Below are 25,450 nucleotides of genomic sequence, written 5' to 3' on the forward strand. Positions count from 1 at the left end.
TGCCAACAGCACAAATAAACAAAACTGTTATAGGAAATAATTTTCCCCTCTTAACATAAAAGTATAAATTTGTCTTTTTAAATATCGTTACATGATTGGGTGTTTATTTCCAAGTCCTGGTTGACGATCCCAAATACATTTACCGGTAATCATAATTCATAGTATGTTAGGCAATTTTGGATGGGGCCTGACTTTAGTATGAATCTGACATACCAGTTAGTAAGCTACAAAGTTTTAGGACATACTAAAAAAGTAATTTGGCATAATAAATTAAATTCTAAATAGTACTGTAAATGTCTGTATGCAGTTTTGGATGGGGTCAATGCCGTCTTGCACAATATCCAACATTTTCAAATGTAGTCCCTTTTTAAACTTAAACCATATGGAAACACCAAAATAAGTGTCAAGTCATTTACCCAAATTCATGCTATTTCAAAGCTTGCACACCAACTGGTTCTTACCACACCAGGGACTGACGATGTGATACTACTGACAACATACTGATGTCAGTATCATGGCCAGTAATCATGGTCAAGTATGCACATGCATGATTTTCCCATCAGGACACGCCCTCCTCATCTAGACTGAGTGGCAAAACATTGAGCAGCATGGAGTGTTGGAGTTTGGAAGCGCTCGTTGGAAATCACTCAACCACCTGTTTCTAAATGTCACATAATGCAGGAGGCAGCAACATGTGTTTTTGAAAACAAGCACTTCTGACACTTAGAAAACAATCAAATGCAGGGCATTTCTTGACAGAAAGTAGCTCATAACATGTCTATGGTGGATTTTTATGAAACACAAACTTTGCAGATAGAGGATAATTCAAGCTTTTCGTACAGCTGCAATGTTGGTGAGTTTAACATTGTTTAATGCAATCAGACAGGACTTTTCTGTTTGGATGTATGGGGCTGTCAAGGCCAGAAAGTTGTTTTTTGCCACTCAGTGGGCGTTCCCGCATAACTTCCAGCCAGGTACGATGATGTCACACGCATACCCTCTATATCAGTAATGGTATCATGGTCAGTGTCAGTCAGTATATCTGTATCATGTATGTATGTGACAGGGCCTGACATCGGGGCCAGTGGGGGACAGTAAGGAGTTTCCGTGTTATATAGGTTACACAACAGTGTTCTTTTTTTCACGATTTTGTAACACATTTTTAACCCCTGTGTCAATTATCTAATGTGATCCTGGGCTGTACACACCCTCCGCCAACCTGGGGAGAGCAACGGACTTGAACTCATGCTTCCTTCATGCATGAGTGTCCAAGTCGCTCCTTTACACCTGACAGGGGGGAGTTTCCCTGGTTGAACATAGAGCGTGGAAGGAACACGTTATTCCAACCAGTTCCTTTCCCCTCCATCAGGCGCCCCGGCTGTGTTCCTGTCAGCTAATGGGCTATGCTGTGAATTTCTATGTGGTCATGGAGAGAGACTTTCCACATTGTGGAAGTTAATTTGTGTTCTATGTTAGTGAATAACATACTAACAAAAGCACTGCTGTCAAAAATGGAATCAATCACAGAAAGGGCAAGAAGTTACTTGAGCTTCTATTTTATTCAGTCTAGAAAATAGGCTAATACTATTCATTAAAACCAATAGTACAAAGAGCATGAAATAGCTTTTCCAGACTTTTAAAAAAATCCAGATTTTTTTTCCTAAAGTTTGAAAAGTACAAACATATTTTTACAAAACAGCAAAACTACATAGTATTGCACAATATCTTTTCATGTATCTCCAAAGTACAAAGGTATCAATCTCCATCAGCAAATACACACAAAATAAGACAGAATAAATTAAGACCATTTCTTAAGCATTATTCTTTTTTTTTAAATTACAGCACATAAATAAGAATAAACTCTAGATAATTAAGTTAGCCATTAGTCAACAGCAATAGTCTTTTAAAATCTCAAACGGATTTTGAAGGAAAAAAAAGTTGCTCTTTTGCCATGTTAAAGAATACTTGTTTAAAAAAATAATAGTGCATTTTGATGATCAAATGTCGCCCTATGTGGCTTATTGAAAGAAAAAGGAGCTTTTTGAGTTTTGAAACAAAGAAAATATATATGTATATATTTACATTATAAATATACATTGAGCCGTTTTAAGTGCTTTAAAAGAGTTAAAATTTGTACAAATTTAAAATATGTGTAGTTATTTTTTTATTTTTTGGCAGGATGAACTCTAGTAACAGACAGATTTTGACCTCAGACGCTTTTGCACTCACACGATGGGGTAATGCAGTAAGCTTTTACACGGAAACGGGTGACCTGTGGAATTATGGAATTCTGTGATGCCAGAGGTAGCTGTTCTGCGCTTTACCAACAAAAATAAATAGCATATAAATAGTATATATTTAATTTTGAGTGTTTTAGATTTGTTTATTTTAACCCATTTAGGACGGGAACCCCCTATTGGCGTTTTAAGCATTATGTCATACTTTTAGCTATTGAAAAATAGCAGATCTACAAGCTCATAGCGCGGCACCAAGTGCCGCGATACGAGCTTGTAGATCTGCTATTTTTTTTTAATCGTGAAAATGTGGCGCAAATCTATTTCAGAACGAACGCTTTTAACTCAAATCTTTGCTTCTGGGGGGTTGGGGGGGGGGGGGGTGTCCCTGGAACAACCTATTTTCAGATGAGGGTCCGTGGCCAATTGCATACTGTATATGTTTGGGGGTCCTTGACATGAAAATGTCTGAGAACGACTGACATAGAAAACTGTTTAAATTTAGAAGGCATTTGTAGAATCGTCCTCAGGTCTAAATCGATTAAGTTACATGTCACGTGTCCTGAAGGCTATTATTATCATCATTAGTGAAAATAGTTTTGAATGTAAATACAGTGACATCTCGGCATCGCAAAATTCAATAGCCCACCATTTCCAGCGTGACAATAATTAGGAAACAGACTCAACAACAACCAGAGACAGACGGGAAAAAATCCTGATCTCTCAGTCCAGTTCTTCACGGGCAACAAACAAACTTGTAAAAACTACGACTCCGTACAAATGTGGTTTGTGGGCGTGTGACATTATCTTTTACCTGAGTCAAAAGGAGAGAGGGAGAGTAGGAAAGAGGCATGTACGCTAAGGAAACCAAGGACAGTAGGCTACGACAAGACCAGAAAGAACACTTGAAGACGTCAACCATGTTAAGCCCTATTTAAAAAAAAGAAATGTTTGCCTATAATTATGACACAACATGTGAGGCCAGGGGGTGATTACTGCAAAAAGGGGTGACCCTTGGGCCTTTTGCATCCAGATCTTATTTTAATGATGTTTGGGTAGACAAGAAACACTTTCCTGGGTTTTTTTTTAATGTGGGTAATTTGTGTTTTTAGATATTTTAGTATTTCAAAGTGTCTGTGATGTCATGGACACTGGTCTCCTCACTGCTGGATTACTACAATGACCATGATGCTTTGCAGCGCTCACCCCACCTTGTGGAGAGGGAGAGGGGCTGTCTTACTGAGACAACATGTAGTCCAGGAAGGGAGTGAGACCGGTGTCCAGTGCATGACATCACTGGCACTTTGAAATACTAAAATATCTAAAAACACATATTACACACATAAAAACCCCACGAAAGTGTTTCTTGTCTCCCAAACATAATTAAAATAAGATCTGGTTGCAAAAGGGGTGAAGTGGCCCTTTTAAGGGAGAGGCTTTGCACGGGGAGAAACCCAGCGGTTAAGAGTAACTGAGAAGGTCGCGGCCGGGGCTAGATCCACGGAATGACTATATACTGCGTGTCCATCAGCAAGGCATGCATTCTGCCCCTCGCCGCAAGACGGTGGAACCCTCCACCTGCCATCTGGACCGAGCATCAGCTGAATGACTGTAAGAACGTTGAGGTGTACGGTACGTGTGCCTGTACACCTCGCATCATACCCTCAGCTCATGCTGCCTTTTAGCATCTAGCACAGTGGTTCTCAAACAGTGGTCCGGGGCCCACCAGCGGTCCTCGAGGGGGTTCCAGGTGGTCCCTGGGGCTAAATGATGGGAGAGTTGGTAACCAAACAGACCCTTATAGATCTTTAACTGTAAAATGAATTTGGTTTCATAAATCCGCTCTCAAGAGTTTAAAGTATTGTTAAACCATCTGCATTACTTACTTTACAAGAAGTCTACACAATTAGAGAATGTAGAAGAGTTGTTATTGTGATCAACGTCTGCCCGTTATCTCTCCTAATGCTATCGACGTCAGTACAGTTGACCCACGTTTTGGGTCTGAGAGGTAAAAGAACTCCTCAAATGGTGATCCGTGGCTCAAATCATGCTGAATAAATAATGGACCTTGATATGAAAAGGGTTGAAAACCACTGATCTAGCACAATGACAATGCAGACAAGCAAAGCGCTCTACTTAATGTTATTTGACCTCCTGTTTGTCATCACTTCCTATGAGACCTTTACTGTACTTACTACTGTATGTTATTGGCAAATTTTCAATCTTCCCGTATCAGTCAAAGAAAACCTTCCATCTTCCACTCTCACTCATCCTTTCCAATCTCTCTCTCTCTTCAAAGTAAATATCAACCGATTCCAGATCGACACTTCTTCAGAAGTCGACGCTGCTGATCGGCCAGTCGGGGGTCCACGAGAGCAGACCGTCGATCCCGTTCCTCGGTCTGCTGATGCGTTACGGGTCCTGATCCACCTCATCGTCCTCTTCGTCACGACATCCCGACAGCAGGAAAGGACGACCCCGATGGTCCTCTTTGGCGCCCGGAGGCCACCATCACGTCCTCCTCCTCCTCCTCCTCCTCTTCCACCTCTGTGCCGTTCCTCTTACTTCTCGATGAGGCCTGCTTCTTTGATCTTGGTGTAGAAGAACTTCTCCAGTAGGTTGGCACACTTGTAGTACTCGCTCTCCGGCGGGTTGTACTCGCGGCAGTTGGTGAAGATGCGCTGCATGTCCGCCATGAAGAGCTTCCGCGTGGTGTAGTACCTGCTCTTCAGCCGCTCGCTCATCGTCTTCAGGTCTGAGGGAGCAGGAACGCAGCGGACATGGTAGGGCATTCACTTCTAGTCATACTAGTTGCCTAGTTTACTAGTCGACTAGTTGACTAGTTGTTTAACTACCTATTATGTAAAAAAATATATATATTTTGGGGGAAATAAATATTTGTACTAATATTTGTATTTCAACTAGTACCAACATGGTCGACTAGTGGATTTAGTTGCTTAATGCCCTAGTACATTGTTGATACCATTTTGTAAAGCACCGTTAAAACACACAAGGTAGTATTCCAGTACAGTATATACATACAATGGGGGTTTCCTGTAGTAGAGTATACATATAACTACATACATCATACATACATACATACATACATACATACTTACTGTCTATTTTTATATCCATTTTACCCTTGGGTTTTAGAGGACATTTCGGACATTGGTTTAGGTATGCGGTCTAGCTTAACTTGGACTCAGGGGGGTGGACGCCTCTGCCTTGCATAGTCCCCAGTGAATAGGCATTTTGCCCTTCACTGGTAACCCTATTTTGGATTTGTTTTAAATATATGAAGGTTTTGTGGGCTGGGCTTTTTACTAAAAAGCCCCCCCTTTTAAATACTACACACATACATACATATACATACCTACATACATACATTTCAGACGTTTTAGCAGTTTTTAAGGACCCACTTTTAGGCCAGTGCACCAGAGCAAGCTTTTGCCTTTTTTAAAACCCCACCCATTTTAACCAAATACATACATACATACATACCCATGGGGAAGCGAATGACTTGGTAATAACCAGGAGCCTCCGTTTTCTTCACAGGCTCCATGAAAGGCCAGGCATTCTGGTGACTCTGAAGAACACAAACCCACCTGGTAAGACAAAAGTCTGCGCGTGTGTGTGTGTGTGCGTGCCAGAGTTCGATTCCTGGGCAGTTGTGTGTGTGTGTGTGTGTGTGCGCCCCCCCGTGTGACTGTGTGCGTTTGTGTGTCCGTGCGTGCGTGCAGTAAGGTGAGGGGACTCACCTTCACATGTTGGAGGATGGTCTTCAAAGTGCTATACAACTGTTCTGGGTCTTTCAGCTCCTTTCTACAGAGACAGACAACATGAAGCTGAGCAGCAGAACATCAGCAAAGGTAGGATAAACACGAGAAGCTTTATAGTTCTCTTGGTAGTTAGAAAACTACTGTAATTGTGACATAATATTGTATGTAAACCTACTAAAGATATTAGGATTTCAGTTTTTCTTTTCTTTTCTGTATTATGGGGAGGTTAACTTGGGGGTCCCCCACCCTCGAGAGACCCGGAAAATAATTTTAAAAAAGTATTTATTTAAAGACGTTTACGCCGCGGACAAAGCCAACTGGAGTTGTGACAAATCATGACAATAAACACAATGTTTTGGGCCGATCAAATAATTAGAAAGAAGAAAAAAAGGCAGGATACAACACTTTTTGTTTTGTTTTACTTACTTTTACTTTACTAATTATTTGATCGGCCCAAAACATTGTGTTTATTGTCATGATTTGTCACAACTCGAGTTGGCTTTGTCCGCGGCGTAAACGTCTTTAAATAAATACTTTCTGAAAAGTCTATGAGGAAAATGAACAGGGAATTATTTATTTTCCGGGTCTCTCGTGGTCATGAAAGGGGCCGATGCTCTATACCGGTATATGTTTTCCCTGTCTGTAAACTTGCAAACCCTATGAATACAATCGTAATTCATGATTGGTTTTGGACTGATGACGGCTTTGATTGAGAGGAGAACAAAATAGAAAGTATTGACCTCTGGGTCCGCATCTTTAGTCATGAAACTAATCAAGAGACTATGGGCTCCATTTTCGTCACCGCTAAACCCTTTATCCCTAAACTTCTTTGCCTTTTTCTTTACTATTTTGCAAAACATTTTTGAATAGTTAAAAGTGGCCAGTCTACAAGCTCACAACGTGTCAATCTAGATTGGCTAGTTGAACTATTCAAAAATGTTTTTCAAAATAGTAAAAAAAAAAAAAAGGCAAAGGAGTTTAGGGATAAGGGGTTTAGCGGTGACGGAAATGGAGCCCAGTGAGTCATGACTGCACTTAAGGGTGATCTTATACTTGGCTGCGTTCCGTCCGGGTGTCTCCGCAAGAAAAACAGTGGATCTACAATCTCACGTGTTGCACTGTCTGCAACACGTTGTGAGGTTGTAGATCCACTCGGGACCCCAGCACACACACACACACACACAGCCAAATATCAAGGCGCACTGGGGTCCTCACATTTAGAAACCTTGGGCGCTGCTAGTTCCCTTGCAGACTCAAACGTGTGCAGCGACCCGGAGGCTCTTTGGGGACGTTTCGTGAAACCGACAGACAAGAGAGGAGATGGTGGTCACCCAACTTACCCTTTAGCTATCGGTTTCCAGCCAGTTTCACCTGTTGACATGAAGAGACCCATTTAAGTCCTTGATCGTAACTGCCACTAGATGTCAGTGTCGACTCACAATGTGTGATGTCAACTCACAATGTTTGAGTGGTGCAACCACTCCAAGGAACAGCAATGTCCGACTCCTAACCTATGTGACTGTTACTATGTTTAGAATACCAGTAGGGGCAAAAGTGGCGCTGTTGTGCCAGAAACAGAGAGAGATATATGTGCAGCACTGTTGCCTGCTAATGAGAGAGAGAGAGCGAGAGAGAGAGAGGGGCAGGGGGAGAGGGGAGTTGCACCACTCAGTTCACACGGGTGTGATTTTACTTAGGTAAAAGTTTTACCCTATTGGCCTGAATATAAGACTATGTTTTTTTTCCAATGGAAATATCCTAAAAACAGGGTCATATTATAATGGGGGACTAGACTATTTGACATTCAATGTTATTTTTCCACAAATGAGTCTTGAAAAATGTGGGTCGTCTTATAATCAGTCGTCTTAAATTCCGGACAACACGGAAATACAGCCAAAAGTTTTGGCATCAAAATGTACTTGGAGCACCAAAAGTACTTTTGAAAATAGCAGATCGCCAAGCCTGTAGATGTAGATAGTCTGTTTTCAAATGGCCGAAATGTATATGGTGCTTAATGTATGTTTTGTAATAATAAACTCTACAAAGTAACTAGTAACTTAAGATGAGATGTAGTGGAGTACAAGTAAAAGTATTAGAAATTGGAAATACTGAAGTAAAGTACAAATATCTAAAAATTGTACATAAGTACGGTACTTCAGTAAATGTACTTTGTTACTCTGTATGCTAAAACAGGCGAGAGAGAGAGAGAGAGGTCAGACGTTACGTACGGATGCCAGGAATGCTCTCGATGGGAATCTGCCGAACGCCTTCCTTAAAACAGGAAAGTCCAGGATACACCTTTCTGATCTGAGCCTGCTTCCTCTCGATCAGCTTCTTGATGATCTGAAGAAGGTACGTTTGAAAGAAAATGATTTGTTTTTAAAACTTTTTTAAAAGATATTTCTTGGGGGCTTTTTGCCTTTATTGATAGATTTTACAGTAGTTAGACAGGAAAGGGGGAGAGAGATGGGGGGGGGGGACACACACACGCAGCATAGGTTGTTGGGATCGGGACTCGAACCCGCAGCACGCTGTCAGGCTAGGTGCCTGGACCGCTCGGCCAGCCCAGCCGAAAAGACGATGATTTTATGTCAATTTAAAAAATCTATCAAACGCTACAATCACAGACACACAAACGCACATGTTTGTATTGGAAGGACATCAACATTTTAGGATGCTGATTTTATGAATGCCAATTTTTTTATTTTGATCTAAAGACAAAAATAGGTGATCTACAAGCTCACAACGCATCACATCGTGGCACGTTGTGAGCTTGTAGATCGCCTATTTTCAGTACAAAGCCCAAGAGCTAACCTCTAACACACAAACACACACACACACACACACACACACACACCTCCTTCTGCTTCTTGATGATGACAGAGAACTCTGTGTAGGGGATGCTGGGGTTGAGCTCACAGCCCATTAGTGTGGCTCCCTCGTAGTCCTTGATGTAGCCCACGTACTTGGCCTTGGCTACCTTGATGTCTTTCGAAAAACCCTGAGAATAAATACAGAGAGAGAGAGAGAGAGAGTCAAAGAGTTGTATATCTGTGATTATATGCATGCAGATGCAGAACATACACACACTACTGTAAATAAGAACAGCATGTGTTCCAGCAGGACATGTAGGACGATAAGAGGTGGGTGGGGTCAGTGGGTCCCAAACGTTTTAGCCAGAGACACAAAGGAGAAATGTCTCCCCCGGGCCAAACTAGTGAAAATAGCAGATCTACAGCATCTGCTTATTTTCCACTAAGTATTCGTTTATTTTATTTCCATTTTATCTACGGAATCTCTTAGATCGTTTTTACATTTCTGTTTTGTGTGTAGGTCAATAATACATTTAAGTTCCTTAGATAGATAGATAGATAGATCTATCTATTAAAAAGAAAGAAAGAAAGATCCAAGGCACTGAACTGCGCCCTGACAGACAGCGCAGCACACACACACTGACCTGCTTCTTAAAGTAACCGATGGCGTACTCGTCGGCGTAGGTGAGGAAGTTGAGGATTTGGTGCTTGATGTGGTATTCCTTCAGGTGGTTCATCAGATGTGTACCGTATCCCTGCCGGCAGACAAGACAACAGAACCATAGTCACATGTCAAATGCTGACTGGTCGGACAGCGGGAAAGAGTCCGTGTCATTTTAGATTTGAGCTATAAAAGCTTAACTCTAGCATAAAGCAAAATATACAAGCAGATGTACAAGCTCACAGCGCACTGCCAGTTTGTACTTTGTACATCTGCTATTTTTGAACGGAAACCTTCTCTTCTGGTGATTGATTTCCAATTCTCTGTGTACAGTCCCTTGTTACTGCCTACAGTTATTCGATGACCTTCCCCGCCCCGGCTTCCCTGCCGCGAACACGGCCAGTAGGCTCCGTACATTACTGTGGTTGCCTTTTCCGGATTGGCATTCCCCCAAGGCAATGCCAACACTGAGCAATATTTATTTACCACCACGGAGTAACCTTGGTGTCACCAGACTGTCCACCTCGGAGGTGGGTGCGGGGAGACGGGGCGCCGGGAAGCGCACGGCCAACGGGTAGAAGAATAACTGAGGACTCTCTCTCCACAGTGGTGAGCAGGTAACTTTTCCCCTGCCCCACCCCGAGCACCCCAGCTCTCTCGGACAGGTAACTTTGCCCCTGCCCCAATCTGAGCGCCCCCCAGCTCTCTCCACAGTGGTGAGAGCAGGTAACTTTGCCCCTGCCCCAACCCGAGCGCCCCCAGCTCTCTCGGACAGGTAACTTTGCCCCTGCCCCAACCCGAGCGCCCCAGCTCTCTCGGACATGTTGACCAGCAGGGTGAAAAGCAGGAACGGTCCTCCCACCTTGACCTGCTGGTTGGAGGTGACCCACCTTGACCTGCTCGTTGGAGGTGACGGCGCAGAAGACGATCTCCGTGAAGCCCTGCGACGGGAACATCCGGAAGCAGATCCCTCCGATCACGCGGCCGTCTTTGATCAGCGACAGAGTCTTGTGCTTCCTGTTGGGAGAAGTATGAATGAATAAATGTTTCCTCTGAAAATGGCCGCTCACTGTTCACAGTTAGTGGGTTGTTTATAAGAGCGAGCAAAGTGTCAGTATTTAACATGATGTTACTGACCTAAGATTTTATAGACATATTTTGGCTTTACAAACTGCACTCGCAGGTGCAGGTCATGTAATCAATTCCCAAAAAAACCCAAAAACCTGTGTGTGTGCGCTTGTGCGTGCGTGCGGTACTACTCACGGGTCAAACACCAGCCTAGTGATGTACTCCTTGGGCATGCGGGGCAGCTGGTGAGAGAAGACGTTCTGGAGGCCCACCAGCCACATGAGGATGCGCTTGTTGGGCTTCTGGTTGAGGGAGTTCCCGATGACATGGAACTCGATCACGCCTCGCCGCTCCTCCAGGCGGGCGGCCTCGTCTCGCGCCGAGTGTGCCGACAGCAGGCTGGTCTGAGAGGAGAGGAGAGGAGCATAAATTCAGGTTATTAGAGTTCTCAAATTCTGCCCGAACCCGACCTTATCCGATGTTTTTGGGGTCGATTATGGGTACAACATGGGTATTACGGCTGGGGCCAGACACATGAACGAGCAAAACTTGTTTCGTCCAATGGGCTCGCGCACAGGGTAGCGCACGGAGGTGACATCACTGCACAACTCCATGCAAGTGAATAGGAAGGGGATTTCCAGTGCCCTCTGTTATTTGTCTCTGCGTGCGTGCGCACATGTGTGCGTGTGTACCTCTGGAATGGCAGCGGGGTCCGCCATGGTGGCCATGACTTCATTGATGAGGTCCATGGGGATGTCTCCCACCACCTTGGGCCTCTTGTTCTCCTCCTGGGAGACAGCAGGCTCCGACAGCTTACGCTTCTCCCCAACTACAAACACACACGCACGCAAGCATCGTCAATGTCTCAAATGAATGGCCTATTCCGTCCTATGCGTGTCGTGCAAAAGTATTGAAAATCGCAGATCTACAAGTTCACGTCACACCTTGTCGCGATGCGTTGTGAGCTTGAAGATCGGCCAGAAAAAGCACAAAATAAATGGAACAGTATAAATTTGACAATGCACTAAAATCACACAAAAAATAACATAACACATGAATAAGGCTAACAGCAATGACGGTACAAATCAACAGAATCTGCAAAGAACAGATCCAAAGAACAGACTCAGCGTGATTACTGTGGGCCATTCATACTGATTCTGAAGAGCAGATCTGGTTCTTTCTGAACGCATTTTTGGAACTTATAAGTGTTGCCATGTTTGGGAGCGGGTACAGTACAGCGAATGGCAATATTCCAGCAAAGCATAGCTGACAGACAGTGGGGGAACATTCCTCAAATGGATTTATAAATAACTAAAAGCTAATTCTGATCCTTCCTGACTGCTAGAACCTGGTAGACCAGTTTTTTTGTAGATATCACGTTGCATAAGGAGTCCTACCTGGGCTTGGTTCCAGTCCAGAGGATATCATATGGGATAAGGGGGGAGTCCTACCTGGGCTTGGTTCCAGTACAGAGGATATCATATTGCATAAGGGGGAGTCCTACCTGGGCTTGGTTCCAGTACAGAGGATATCATATTGCATAAGGGGGGAGTCCTACCTGGGCTTGGCTCTAGTACAGAGGATATCATATTGCATAAGGGGGGAGTCCTACCTGGGCTTGGCTCTAGTACAGAGGATATCATATTGCATAAGGGGGGAGTCCTACCTGGGCTTGGCTCCAGTACAGAGGATATCATATTGCATAAGGGGGGAGTCCTACCTGGGCTTGGTTCCAGTCCAGAGGATATCATATTGCATAAGGGGGGAGTCCTACCTGGGCTTGGTTCCAGTACAGAGGATATAATATGGGATAAGAGGGGGGTCCTACCTGGGCTTGGCTCTAGTACAGAGGATGTCATATGGGATAAGAGGGGGGTCCTACCTGGGCTTGGCTCCAATACAGAGGATATCATATTGCATAAGGGGGAGTCCTACCTGGGCTTGGCTCCGCTCCAGAGGATATCATATTGCATAAGGGGGGAGTCCTACCTGGGCTTGGTTCCAGTACAGAGGATATCATATTGCATAAGGGGGGAGTCCTACCTGGGCTTGGCTCCGCTCCAGAGGATATCATATTGCATAAGGGGGAGTCCTACCTGGGCTTGGCTCCAGTACAGAGGATATCATATTGCATAAGGGGGAGTCCTACCTGGGCTTGGCTCCAGTACAGAGGATATCATATTGCATAAGGGGGAGTCCTACCTGGGCTTGGCTCCGCTCCAGAGGATATCATATTGCATAAGGGGGGAGTCCTACCTGGGCTTGGCTCCGCTCCAGTACAGAGGATATCATATGGGATAAGTCCTACCTGGGCTTGGTTCCAGTACAGAGGATATCATATTGCATAAGGGGGGAGTCCTACCTGGGCTTGGTTCCAGTACAGAGGATATCATATTGCATAAGGGGGAGTCCTACCTGGGCTTGGCTCCGCTCCAGAGGATATCATATTGCATAAGGGGGGAGTCCTACCTGGGCTTGGCTCCGCTCCAGTACAGAGGATATCATATGGGATAAGTCCTACCTGGGCTTGGTTCCAGTACAGAGGATATCATATTGCATAAGGGGGAGTCCTACCTGGGCTTGGTTCCAGTACAGAGGATATCATATTGCATAAGGGGGAGTCCTACCTGGGCTTGGCTCCGCTCCAGAGGATATCATATTGCATAAGGGGGGAGTCCTACCTGGGCTTGGCTCCGCTCCAGTACAGAGGATATAATATGGGATAAGTCCTACCTGGGCTTCGTTCCAGTCCAGAGGATATCATATTGCATAAGGGGGAGTCCTACCTGGGCTTGGCTCTAGTACAGAGGATATCATATGGGATAAGAGGGGGGTCCTACCTGGGCTTGGCTCCAGTACAGAGGATATCATATGGGATAAGGGGGGGGGGTCCTACCTGGGCTTGGCTCCAGTACAGAGGCCGTCTTCCTGGCAGGACTGACACTGCCAGTGGTGCCACAGCTGGACGCCGGCCCTGCCGGGTCCACCACAGACACAGGACTGGTGCTGTAGTACAGCGGCCTGGCCACCGGGGGGGGCGCACTGATCACTACAACAAAGCAAACAAACACAGTTGACACTTTTTTATAGGCGCCTTTTTCACACCTGAGAGACAGCGGTCTCCTCCTCGGTGTCTCTTCTGTGTGTCGCGCGGCTCGCAATGCATTTTCAATGGGAGTCACGTGGTTTGACGAGACAGCCCTTGTTCAATGGGGGAGAGGAGGGCAGAAGACAGCCAGGGAGCACGCTGTGTCTCAGGTGTGATCACAGCCACAGGTGTTTTGTTTTCAAAGGAGAAATAAACACCTGGGCGAGAACTGTCATACGAGCGGAGTGAACCTTGACCCTAACTTCAGAGAAAACAGAACTCCAACACGGGGATAAAGGATACGTTCAATGTCCAGTTTGCTACCACAGCCAAATATTATTTGTGATAATTCGGTTCACGGAAGTTATTGTAGGCTATGTGGGGATTATCTGACGCGATCTGACGCATGTCTCTTGCCTGAAGAAAGGGGTGTGTGAGTGGCTGGCCAATCACAGCGCGTCCTTACGCAATCCCGCGACCACTTCCATGGTCGCGGGTTTGCGACCATGGGACCAGCGACAGCCTACTCTACTGTATGAGCCTGTGTTTTATTTTCATAGAGGCAGCTGTTAAAATATACCTCTGAGTCTTCGATACTTGCACTCAGATCGTGCACAAGAGTGTGTTGTTGAATGTCGAGAGAGGATCATTCTTGTTTTTGACCACAGAGTTAACACCACGAACGCCCGGGGGTATTTAGGACCATTAAATCTAATCTAATCTTTGCTTAGAATTGGACGTAATGATTTAGATCAAGAGTTATTCACGTTTTAAGACTTTCGGTCTGAAATGGGGGGAAACATTTTGGATGACTTCCCAACCAGAAATTACATCGAATGTTGCCCAACAGACGCTCCCAGCCTGTGGAGATCGGTTTTGATATCAATAATAATTAATTGCATTTTTATAGCGCTTTTCCAAGTGCTCAAAGCGCTTTACAATGGTTCATTCATTCATAAATCTCTATCCTTAATCTCCGTCCTGAGCACTGGGCGTTACTATTTACTATAACCAACTTGCGTAAGGATTCGAAAATGGGTTTTAATTGTCGGATAACGTAAGTTACTTTTCTCAGTGGGTAATGTTTTTTTTGTAACGTTTACTAACATAACGGGATTATTTTTAATTGCAGTAATCCAGTAATTTCTGATTCAGCTTTGTTCTAGATTCAGTTAGATATGGGGAATAGTTTGTGCCCCTGCACCAGATTTGTGTTCCAAAACTTTCCGAATTTGTAACTTTTTTTTTCCCTGTGTTTTTTCCTTTCTGTTGTTGAAAATAGCAGATGTGTGTGACCCAGTGGGTTCCTTTGGGCTCACCTGTGTGGATGATGGGGATCTGTCCCCCTGTGGACCCAGTGGGCTCCTTTGGGCTCACCTGTGTGGATGATGGGGATCTGTCCCCCTGTGGACCCAGTGGGCTCCTTTGGGCTCACCTGTGTGGATGATGGGGATCTGTCCCCCTGTGGACCCAGTGGGCTCCTTTGGGCTCACCTGTGTGGATGATGGGGATCTGTCCCCCTGTGGACCCAGTGGGCTCCTTTGGGCTCACCTGTGTGGATGATGGGGATCTGTCCCCCTGTGGACCCAGTGGGTTCCTTTGGGCTCACCTGTGTGGATGATGGGGATCTGTCCCCCTGTGGACCCAGTGGGTTCCTTTGGGCTCACCTGTGTGGATGATGGGGATCTGTCCCCCTGTGGACCCAGTGGGTTCCTTCGGGCTCACCTGTGTGGATGATGGGGATCTGTCCCCCTGTGGACCCAGTGGGCTCCTTTGGGCTCACCTGTGTGGATGATGGGGATCTGTCCCCCTGTGGACCCAGTGGGTTCCTTTGGGCTCACCTGTGTGGATGATGGGGATCTGTCCCCCTGTGGACCCAGTGGGTTCCTTTGGGCTCACCTGTGTGGATGATGGGGATCTGTCCCCCTGTGGACCCAGTGGGTTCCTTTGGGCTCACCTGTGTGGATGATGGGGATCTGTCCCCCTGTGGACCCAGTGGGTTCCTTTGGGCTCACCTGTGTGGATGATGGGGATCTGTCCCCCTGTGGACCCAGTGGGTTCCTTTGGGCTCACCTGTGTGGATGATGGGGATCTGTCCCCCTGTGGACCCAGTGGGTTCCTTTGGGCTCACCTGTGTGGATGATGGGGATCTGTCCCCCTGTGGACCCAGTGGGTTCCTTTGGGCTCACCTGTGTGGATGATGGGGATCTGTCCCCCTGTGGACCCAGTGGGTTCCTTTGGGCTCACCTGTGTGGATGATGGGGATCTGTCCCCCTGTGGACCCAGTGGGTTCCTTTGGGCTCACCTGTGTGGATGATGGGGATCTGTCCCCCTGTGGACCCAGTGGGTTCCTTTGGGCTCACCTGTGTGGATGATGGGGATCTGTCCCCCTGTGGACCCAGTGGGTTCCTTTGGGCTCACCTGTGTGGATGATGGGGATCTGTCCCCCTGTGGACCCAGTGGGTTCCTTTGGGCTCACCTGTGTGGATGATGGGGATCTGTCCCCCTGTGGACCCAGTGGGTTCCTTTGGGCTCACCTGTGTGGATGATGGGGATCTGTCCCCCTGTGGACCCAGATGAGAGGCTCACCTGTGTGGATGATGGGGATCTGTCCCCCTGTGGACCCAGAGGAGAAGTCCTGACTCCAGATGGGTGAGCTCTGGCTGTACACCTCCTCCTCCAGCATGGACAGGAACCTGACACGCAAACATCCACAGTTACGTAGGCTCGTCGTGTTTTTGTCCACAAGGTTAACCCATTCTGACCTGAGATCAGATTCATACGAGGTTTCCACGGGACACACACTGGTCTGATTAACCCATTCTGACCTGAGATCAGATTCTAAAAATGTCAGTCGTTCTTCGAATTTTTCAAAAATAGCAGACCTACAAGCTCGTATCGCGCCACTCGGTGGCGCGATATGAGCTTGTAGATCTGCTATTTTTCAATAGCTAAAGCATAACATGATGCCAACACCAAAATGGGTGCCCGGTCAGAATGGGTTAAAAGGTTCAATGTTATTTAGACAGATGCTACTACGTTCATTGTTTACCTGCTATCCAATAGCTTCGATGTACAGATTCTTATTTTGATAGTATATTGTCTAAACTTTAGAATGACACTAGGTTCTTGTTTTACCTTACTGAGGCACTACACACTGTCTCTCTGCATTGATGTACTGTATGTGTCTAACTTGCTTATTGTTAAGTCACTTTGGATAAGAGCGTCTGCTAAATGCCCAAATTGTAAATTGAAGTAAAGCCAACTAACATCTTAACCAGTAGTAACTTGGGAAGGAAGTCCTCCCTTGGCCGGGGCAGAGGCCCTGAGCCACTTTTCACAACATAGGCCAACCACTTTCAACCTGGCACACCCATTTCGGTCATTATAGGTGAAAATGTTCTAAATAAATCTAAAACTAATTGTGGAAATGGCCAATCTACAACATTCACAGCGTTTGCAACATCTATATTACATCGTCTATAGTTTTATGTGCAACACTATCGTCTGTCGAACGCAGAATAAAACGGGGCTTAACCCATTCTGACCTGAGATCAGATTCATACGAGGTTTCCACTGGACCACATACTGGTCTGATTAACCCATTCTGACCTGAGATCAGATTCTAAAAATGTCAGTCGTTCTTCGAATTTTTCAAAAATAGCAGACCTACAAGCTCGTATCGCGCCACTCGGTGGCGCGATATGAGCTTGTAGATCTGCTATTTTTCAATAGCTAAAGCATAACATGATGCTAACACCAAAATGGGTTCCCGTTCAGAATGGGTTAAGTCAGCTGCACAAGAGGCTGTGTAACGGCACGCAGGTGTGTAAGTATAGGAGTGAGTAGTTGTTCGTACTTGGGGAAGTGTGTGAGAATGAGCGTGCGTTTCTCAGGAGGTAGCTTGTCCTTCTCCTGCCTGGCCTGCTCCAGCAGCTGTTTCCTCATCACGGTGAACACCGAGCGCAGCAGCGTCCGGCCGAAGATCTGTGTGGTCTCGTACCGCGGCAGACTGTCACAGAACTGAGGCACGTTGCAGTAACACAGCCACCTGGAAGCAAGAATACATTTTAATGTTAAATTACACGTTTACAGGTGGGGCGTGGGCACGCACGCGTTAGTCCGACATCCCATTAGTCTGACTACGTGGCCGGTTAAGACTCCCAGAGGCTTCCATGTGAGATTAGGGTTAAGGTTTGGGGATAGGGTTCGTATGGGTCTCTATGGTTGAAATATTGGGTAGTCGGATTTATGGGTGTCGGATCATTATTGGGACGTCGGACTAACGCTACGCACCCGTTTACAGGTGCAAAGAAAAGGGGGTGACGTTTTCTTTGTGTGTGTGTGTGTGTGTGTGTGTGTGTGTGTGTGTATGTCCACCATTCAGTTTTTTCAGGAAAGTTAAAAAGGAGAGGAGAAAACAGAAAACATGTCAAAGAAACACAGCATAAAAAGCAGCAGGTGTGTACATGAGGTTAGACAGACATAAGGCAAAACTCCACAGGTAAACTCCACATGGTAGATCCACAAAGAAAAGCAGTCTGCCATAGGGAACAAATCCACACAAAGGGAGATAATCCAATCAAATCGTTAAGTGACAGCTGAGGCTGTCATGCGAGGCCAAGAAAAGAACACATTTTCAAGCTACGCCGTATGCTTGAAAATCTGTTATTCACGGCGAGTGACACGTCATACGACAAAGTGTAAATGAGGTCTTTACAAGGAGAAAAGTGAACGGGTTCACGGAGTTCAGTCAGTGGCTTGTCACAGGGTTAGAAAACTATAGGGACATCTCCGTTACGGGACATGGTGCTTTGATGAACCATTCGGCCATATTACCGATAATGGCTTCCAAGCACTTTATACCTAGCTGACTGCCCCAACTGCCGCCGTAGTCTGAAAACCCACCTCTTCAGACTCCACCATGGCCCGTAGCACTTGCCCTAGCCTAGCCCCTTATGTAGACTTAGATAGATAGTATTAGACAGCACTAGAATTGCATTTTATGTAGTCATAGCACTTTATAGTACACATGTATATTGTATAATATAGTATAGTATGTATAGTTGACATAGATACTCTACTGTTACGTTCTTAGTTTATACATGTTTCTTGATAACTACTTTTTATATATGTGATGTATGCCATGCTTCTGTTTTTGCTTAATGTAAATCGCTCTGGATTAAGAGCGTCTGCTAAATGCCTAAATTGTAAATTGTAGCAGTCGATGAACGTGAAATGGTTTAAATTGGGTAGAAGTGCGCCGGTACGGTACCTGGTGTAGTTGATCTTGTATCCCGCGGCGTCGTCGGTGCCGGTGGGCGCTCGCTGGCGTCTTTGGGACGGCGTCTCCAGCTGCCAGTAGTTGATCTGGTTCAGGAACATCTTGGCCAGCTCCACGATGGTCTGGCGCTCCTTAGACGGCAAGTGGCTGAACTTGTACTGGACAAAGTTGTTCACCCCCTGATTGGTCAACACAGTAAGACCCCACCTTTACATGAGAGCGGTCGCCAGAGAAAACGGTAAAGTCCCGTTGCGTTCTCTTTTTTTTTTTACCCTTTACACGAGAACGCACACTTTATGAAAACACTATAATGTCGCTAGGTGGCAGTAACGGACTGCCAGATAGACCAGTCACCCACGTACGAGAAGAAGAACTAGGTAGCTCCCCCCTTCACGCAACAAAAAACAGGGTTTTGAATGACACTTCCAGAGTCCAGACCACAACGGAGTTTTGGCCGTCTCTGCCTGGTTTCTACTAACCGCATCGAGTGACACACAGGCTGACAGGCAGCCCAGAGGCATGCAGGCAGAGCGCGCCACGGGATGGTTATATTTTATACATACATTAGACTATACATAAACGCTGCTGCCGCCTATCACAAGCCTTTTTATTTACATCATGGTTTCACATTCACCATCGCCGATGAGCGGCGCTTTGTAGGCGAGGAGGGAGTGCTTGCTCATTGTAGGAACTCCAAATATTATATCACATAATTATGGCTCTGCATCAATGTAACATAATTATGCGCTGTGAGCCATGATGTCACAAGTTTTGCAGATTCACCGTTTTGCCTGTTTACATGGAGACAGGAACAGCGTTTTCAAAGATTTCCACTCTGGAGGGTGTTTTCACTTTGTTGAGTTTTCACCCCCTAAAAACGCTGTTCTCGTCTAAAAAGACACCCGCAAAACAATACTTTATTTTGCCGTATTCCATGAACACCATTCTCGTGTAAAAGGGGTCTAAGAAGTAATATGGAGACTTTTGTGCAGTTGTCTAAATGATGTGTGTGGATTTTGTGCAGGAAAACGTACCTGTTCTATGCCGGGTTTCTCAAAGGGAGGACTCTCCTGTGCTTCTAATGCGGGTTTACCCATCTGTAGGATGGACTTTCTCAGCAGCTGATGACCAAACAGAAGAGAAGCAATCAGGTGAGCATCAATCGCCTAACAAGCGCATTTGAAAAGAAGTAGTAGTTTGTATTTGATAAAAAGGTACCCAACACAGGGTACCTAAAACCTCTGAATGGTTGTTTGGCATAAGTCACCGCAGAAGAGACACTGGACTTGATCTGTGCATAAAATGATCCAAAATACAGAACGCCGGGAATCGGCAACATAACATATGACTTTGTTACCGTCAAAAAGATACAGGCAACAAGCCAGTAACAACTTTTGTGGTCTCAGCGAACGCTCTCCCGACACGGTTAGTAAATCCCAACAGGACTAGGCTATATAACAATAACATTGTTATATTGTTGTTGAGAGTACTTTATTTGACAGAAATGTAAACACTATAGAATACAGTCAAGACACTTGGTCTAGCACCATCGTTGCGGTCTTGTTTCCATTCGAGTCCTATCTATCTATGAATGCACCATGTCTATGTACTGTACGTCTGTCTGTACGTACGTGTGTGCGGCTGTAATCCCGTTCGCCCCACCGACCCACTGGACAGGACCCCTGCCCAGTGTCCATATATGGAGCTGGCCTGTTCTGACATCACAACGCATACCTGACACAGAACTTCATATGTAGGAATAAAGGGACACAGAGAGACAGATCCAGAAATCTCCATATATGGGCATAATTATAGACAGACGGGTGGACAACAAATTTCAATTTAACCTTTTTTTCTCTCGTTGGCTTATTGAATAAATAACGCTATGGATCGGTGATATAAACTAATTATCGCCATGCATTCAATGTTGCCCTGTTAAGCCAAAGTCAGGCAGGCTGATATGCATTTGGCAAGCTTGTGGCGACAAACAAATGCCTCTGTGATAATTTATAATATGGATATTTATAGTAATAATAATAATAATACCGTAATAACGGTAACGTACAACCGCACCGTGCATTTGTTCAAGTGATCATGTTTAGCAAGAAAGGAACAGTTTTGGCGCGGCAGGCAGCGCTCTTACTTTGAAGAGCGAGAAGTAGACTTGTTTAGTGTCGGCGTCCTCCTCTTTGTGGACACACGTGTAGAGGTATTCCACGTCCAGGACGATGCCCAGCAGTCTGTTCATCTCCTCCTCGGACACGTTCTCCAGGTGCGTCACGTGGTCACCTGTCCAGAAGGGAGGGCGTAGAAATCTAATGAATGTAATTGTTTTTGTTAAAAATGTAATACTGCTAACATGAGTGTGACTCTACAGCAGGGGTGCCCACACTTTTTTTTTTTAACTTGAGAGCTACTTTCAAAATGATCAACTCAACAAGATCTACCCACTGAAAAGATTATAATACCATTGCTGAAAATGACTTTGGAATAGCGACGCTGGTAAAACAAATACAATTGGAATGGGAAGGGAGAAATGGAATAGTTTGAGATTTTGTATTTGGGCGCAGCAACACTCTTGAAAACAAAGTATTGTTGTGGGTTTGAGCTGACAGGCTTTTTTATGTCAAGTTGCAGATGTGGCAGATGCAAAAAATTGTTTATATTTAAATTAACTATTCTTTAGGGACCTGTCATGTTGTGATCTACCTTTTGGACACCCCTGCTCTACAGGCCTGAACACGGGCTGAGCGATGTGATTTCAACAGTTTGATGAGTGTTATGCTGCAGTGAAGGAAGGAATGGGCTGATATCTTTAGCCGAGTGGGATCACGTGTACAGAGAACAGAATGCTTCAGGTCAGGCTGTCCCGTTCTTGGCTCAAATCTGGCTGCATGAGACATGTCAGGGCAGTGGGAAGGGCACGTCCTCTGGCTATTAGACATGAGACGCAGGGCAGTGGGAAGGAAACGTCCTCTGGCTATTATTGATATGTGTGGTGATAACAACGCCTTGCCTAAGGACAGACTTATCTTTGATTGGTCAGACAAACTGCGCTCTCTCTGCGCTGGGTCACGTGGTCGTGAAGCAGTCGTTCCTAGTACACTAGCCCAGGCAGCGCACCACGCCCCGCTCCTCCACCTCCCCCGTCTCTAATTACATTAAAATTGCAATATCTATCTCTATTTTGTTCAAAAGATAGATAGAAATATACTGTGTAGCGAATATTAGAGTCTATATGCCCCCCCCCTTCTAGGCTACATGCACCTAATTCCATTGAAATAGCAATATGTATTTCTCTGTTGTTGTTTTTTTTTCTTCTTTCTTCAAAGATAGATAGAAATGTAGGCCTACCGTACCGTGTAGCTAATATTAGAGGCTATATCCCCCCAATGTTACAGCACAATAGGCAACAACATGGACAAAGAAACAAATGCGTTCTGTGCATTAATTACAAAATGGTGATATCTGATTTTTCTAAACGCAAGCGTCGTGTTATTTTCATTCCATCTATTAATATTCTTCTCTGTTGCCCGAGCATGTTCATTGACGTGTGTGTGTGTGTGTGTGTGTGTGTGTGTTGACTGGGCAGAAGGCGGAGGCGGAGGGGTGCCCTAGTGAAGGAACGATGGCTTCGCCCCGTGGTCAGGTCACCTGACCAAAAGGAAGGCGATGGAAATCAAATAAGGCATGTGACTACGGCTGGCACGACCATTACATTTTACTTGATGATTCATTGTCGCGCAAAAGTAACTGATTGATGATTTACGGTAATGGTGTTTTTGGCACATCAGTTTCACACTAACATCCTACCATCATCTTCCATTTCCCTACCTAAACCCTCTCCTCATTCCCTCTCCTGTCATCTTCTTATTCATCCCCTACTCGGCCCATCTCCCCCAGACGTCTCAGACGGAGAGGTCATGAACGTACCCAGGGTGTGTGAGCAGCTTCGACAGGGCTCCTGCAGGTTGACGGCGTTGGACTGCTGGTCAGTTCGCGGGGGGGTCGGAGGGGGGTTCTGGCTCTTCCAGCCATTGCACTTGCAGGCTCCTTCGGCCTGCCCGGGAAGAAGAGTTTAACGTCAGGTAAACGAATCGTACAGACAATTAATGAACTAAAACATACATACATACAGTATCTATTAACTCGTTTAGACCTGAGGCAGATTCTACAAACGTCTTCTTAGTGTTCTGAAAAACCTCAAATTTGCTTTATATACTGTGTAGTAACATGAGTCACTGAGGCGTTCCTGACTTGAGAGAACAACGTAGAAGGTGTTCATTTCTAAATGGGCCGCGGGGGATGCCGCTTTTAAATATATAAATAAACCCCCAGTCATCTGGGGAACTGACACTTTCATTTTATTACAATCACGCTTTTTTTTCAGTTACAAAATAGGAAACATGACACTAACTTTAACATCCTACCGGACCGAGAAATCCCCTAGTAGCTACAGATTATAAAGATCTTCAAGTTATCTGTGGTTAAAGAAATGAAGGTGCCTATGCCTAGGTTTCCGAGGCTAGCCTAGGTTTCCATAGTAGAAACCCCCTGGTCAAAAACAGGTCCAAATTACAGGTCCATTTGCTACCATATTTGATCGTTTGGATGTGGAACCAATTGACCCTTACAGGTGAGGTATATCTGAAACTCAGTCAAGAGAATGTATAGTGTACAAATGATGGGACACATTTTGTACACTCTTGAGTTAATATGGCTGGCCCTAAAAGCAAAAACATGAAAAAGTTTGAGAACTGAGAGTCTCTGACATAATATAAATGTGTTATTATTTTCAATAACACATTCATTGTTGTTATTTAAGCCAGGCCCAGTGTCCCCCCCCCCCCCCCCCCCCCCTCCCCCTCCTCCCCCCATAGGGGGGTGGGGCTCTGTGAGGGCCTTGTCACTATCAGCTGGAAGCGGCCCTCTGCGTGCATGCGCCTAGAAACAACAACAAACTCCGCCCCTCCGGCAGCTGTCACCCTGTCAAAACAAAGGCACCACCACCACCGTCCTCTCTCTCTCTCTCTCTCTCTCTGCAGAATGATCATCATCAACAACAAACCCAATAAATAAATTTACTAGCACCGTGCGACTACAACACAGTCACTCCTGCAAGTGGAGAAGAAACAGTTATGCGGTTGTTGTTGTTGCTCTTTATGTGTGACACGGCAGATGATTGTGACAGAGCGCCAAGAAAGACACTGTTTACGTTGGTTCACCACCCCCCCACCCCCCTACACACACCACTGATACATTTTAACGAACACACACTGGAGCGATGCATGCGAGAAATACATAAATGTATGCATATATTAGAATTAGAATCGATTGCGGTATTTAATAAATCTGTCTCGTGTTTTAGCTAAATGCAAAAAAAAGTGGAAAAAATGAAGTGCGGCAATCAATGGCTTCCTTTGCTGTGCTGTGCTTTGCCCCCTTTTTTTCCTTTTTTGCAAAAGAAAAAAAAAGTATTGCAACGCAAGCCCCCGGAAAATACGACACATTATAAAGAACAAGTTGAAAAATGCAAAAATTACAATAATAATAATAATAATGGGAAGAAAGAACGTACTTTGCAGGAGGAATACACGCCGAGCTTCTCCAGTTTCTTGGGGCGAGGTGAGCAGCGGAGCTGCGCCTTCTTCAGCGCGATGCGTGCGGAGCCCACAGCGGCGCCGGAGCCCTCCGTCGCCCCGGCTCCCGGAGCGGCCGGGACCGAGCCCGCGGCTCCGATGGCCGGGGAACCTTGCTGAATCCCGGCGCTCTCGGCCATCCTGGAGAGGGGGAGGGGGAAACCGGCGACACGGGATGGGATGATGATGATCCCCCGGCCGGGGGGAAATGCTCGGTTCTCTGGTGTCCGGCTGTGTTTTCTATTCCACAACCGGAGGATCAGACATGGCGCTCATCCTTATTTTATTTATTTTTTATACGGCTGTAGGCCCCCTGTTCCTCCACTAGGGGACTCACTCAAAGTGGGATAGGCCCATCATCATCATCATCCACCACAGAGAACTCGCGGGAGAGAGGTTACAAAACGCACCGTTTGTGACAAAAACTCAAGGTCAAATGGAATCTGAAAGACCTCTTTAATTGTGTTGCGTGTGTGTGTGGTATGATGAGCTATATATAGCAGGGCTACTCGACCTAGGATGGCTTATCAGGGGCCACTCGGCAAAATTCCAAAAGTCAAATGGGGCCGCAAGCTAAAAATGCCAGTATTATTTTTGAAACGTTTACAAATGTATTTTGTAACAGACTACACAACTAGTCTAAATATTAAGGAAACACAGTAAAAAGCCACATTTCCATCTATAAGGCCAAACCTCAATGAACAAAAACATTGTGATTAATGATTAAGTTACAAATTGAGACTTCATTCACAAAATGCGAAGACCGAAGAGATATTGAACAGATTATCACAGGTGAATAGATAGGTGGTTAATACTCAGCCATATATCACTTTATCTTGGAACAAACAATACCTACAATCTTGTTCAAAACAATGAAAAGA

The 25,450-nt window shown here is 45.4% G+C and overlaps 1 protein-coding gene across 3 annotated transcripts; it reads right to left on the reverse strand.

The window, feature by feature from the left end:
• Positions 1-1,540: 1,540 nt before the first annotated feature.
• On the reverse strand, positions 1,541-24,844 carry kat2b (K(lysine) acetyltransferase 2B). Of its 3 annotated transcripts, XM_080787829.1 has the most exons (18): positions 24,509-24,844; positions 22,864-22,990; positions 21,074-21,219; positions 19,965-20,051; positions 18,922-19,109; positions 17,506-17,697; positions 16,236-16,342; positions 13,455-13,607; positions 11,251-11,387; positions 10,754-10,962; positions 10,381-10,507; positions 9,474-9,584; positions 8,874-9,017; positions 8,245-8,359; positions 7,357-7,387; positions 5,996-6,059; positions 5,739-5,823; positions 1,541-4,989 (listed from the first exon to the last, which is right to left on the reverse strand). In XM_080787829.1, exons 1-18 carry the CDS (start codon positions 24,707-24,709, stop codon positions 4,796-4,798), a joined length of 2,418 nt encoding a protein of 805 aa, XP_080643955.1. In that variant the 5' UTR covers positions 24,710-24,844; the 3' UTR covers positions 1,541-4,795. The 3 variants fall into 3 exon arrangements, with proteins under 3 accessions (XP_080643955.1, XP_080643956.1, XP_080643957.1); XM_080787830.1 differs by lacking the exon at positions 24,509-24,844 and having other exon boundaries at positions 21,074-21,245; positions 22,864-22,973; XM_080787831.1 differs by lacking the exons at positions 21,074-21,219; positions 22,864-22,990; positions 24,509-24,844 and adding an exon at positions 20,562-20,674.
• Positions 24,845-25,450: the final 606 nt, after the last annotated feature.

Source organism: Protomyctophum bolini (genome assembly GCF_963924005.1).
Source record: "Protomyctophum bolini genome assembly, chromosome: 17".
Lineage (NCBI taxonomy): Eukaryota > Metazoa > Chordata > Actinopteri > Myctophiformes > Myctophidae > Protomyctophum > Protomyctophum bolini.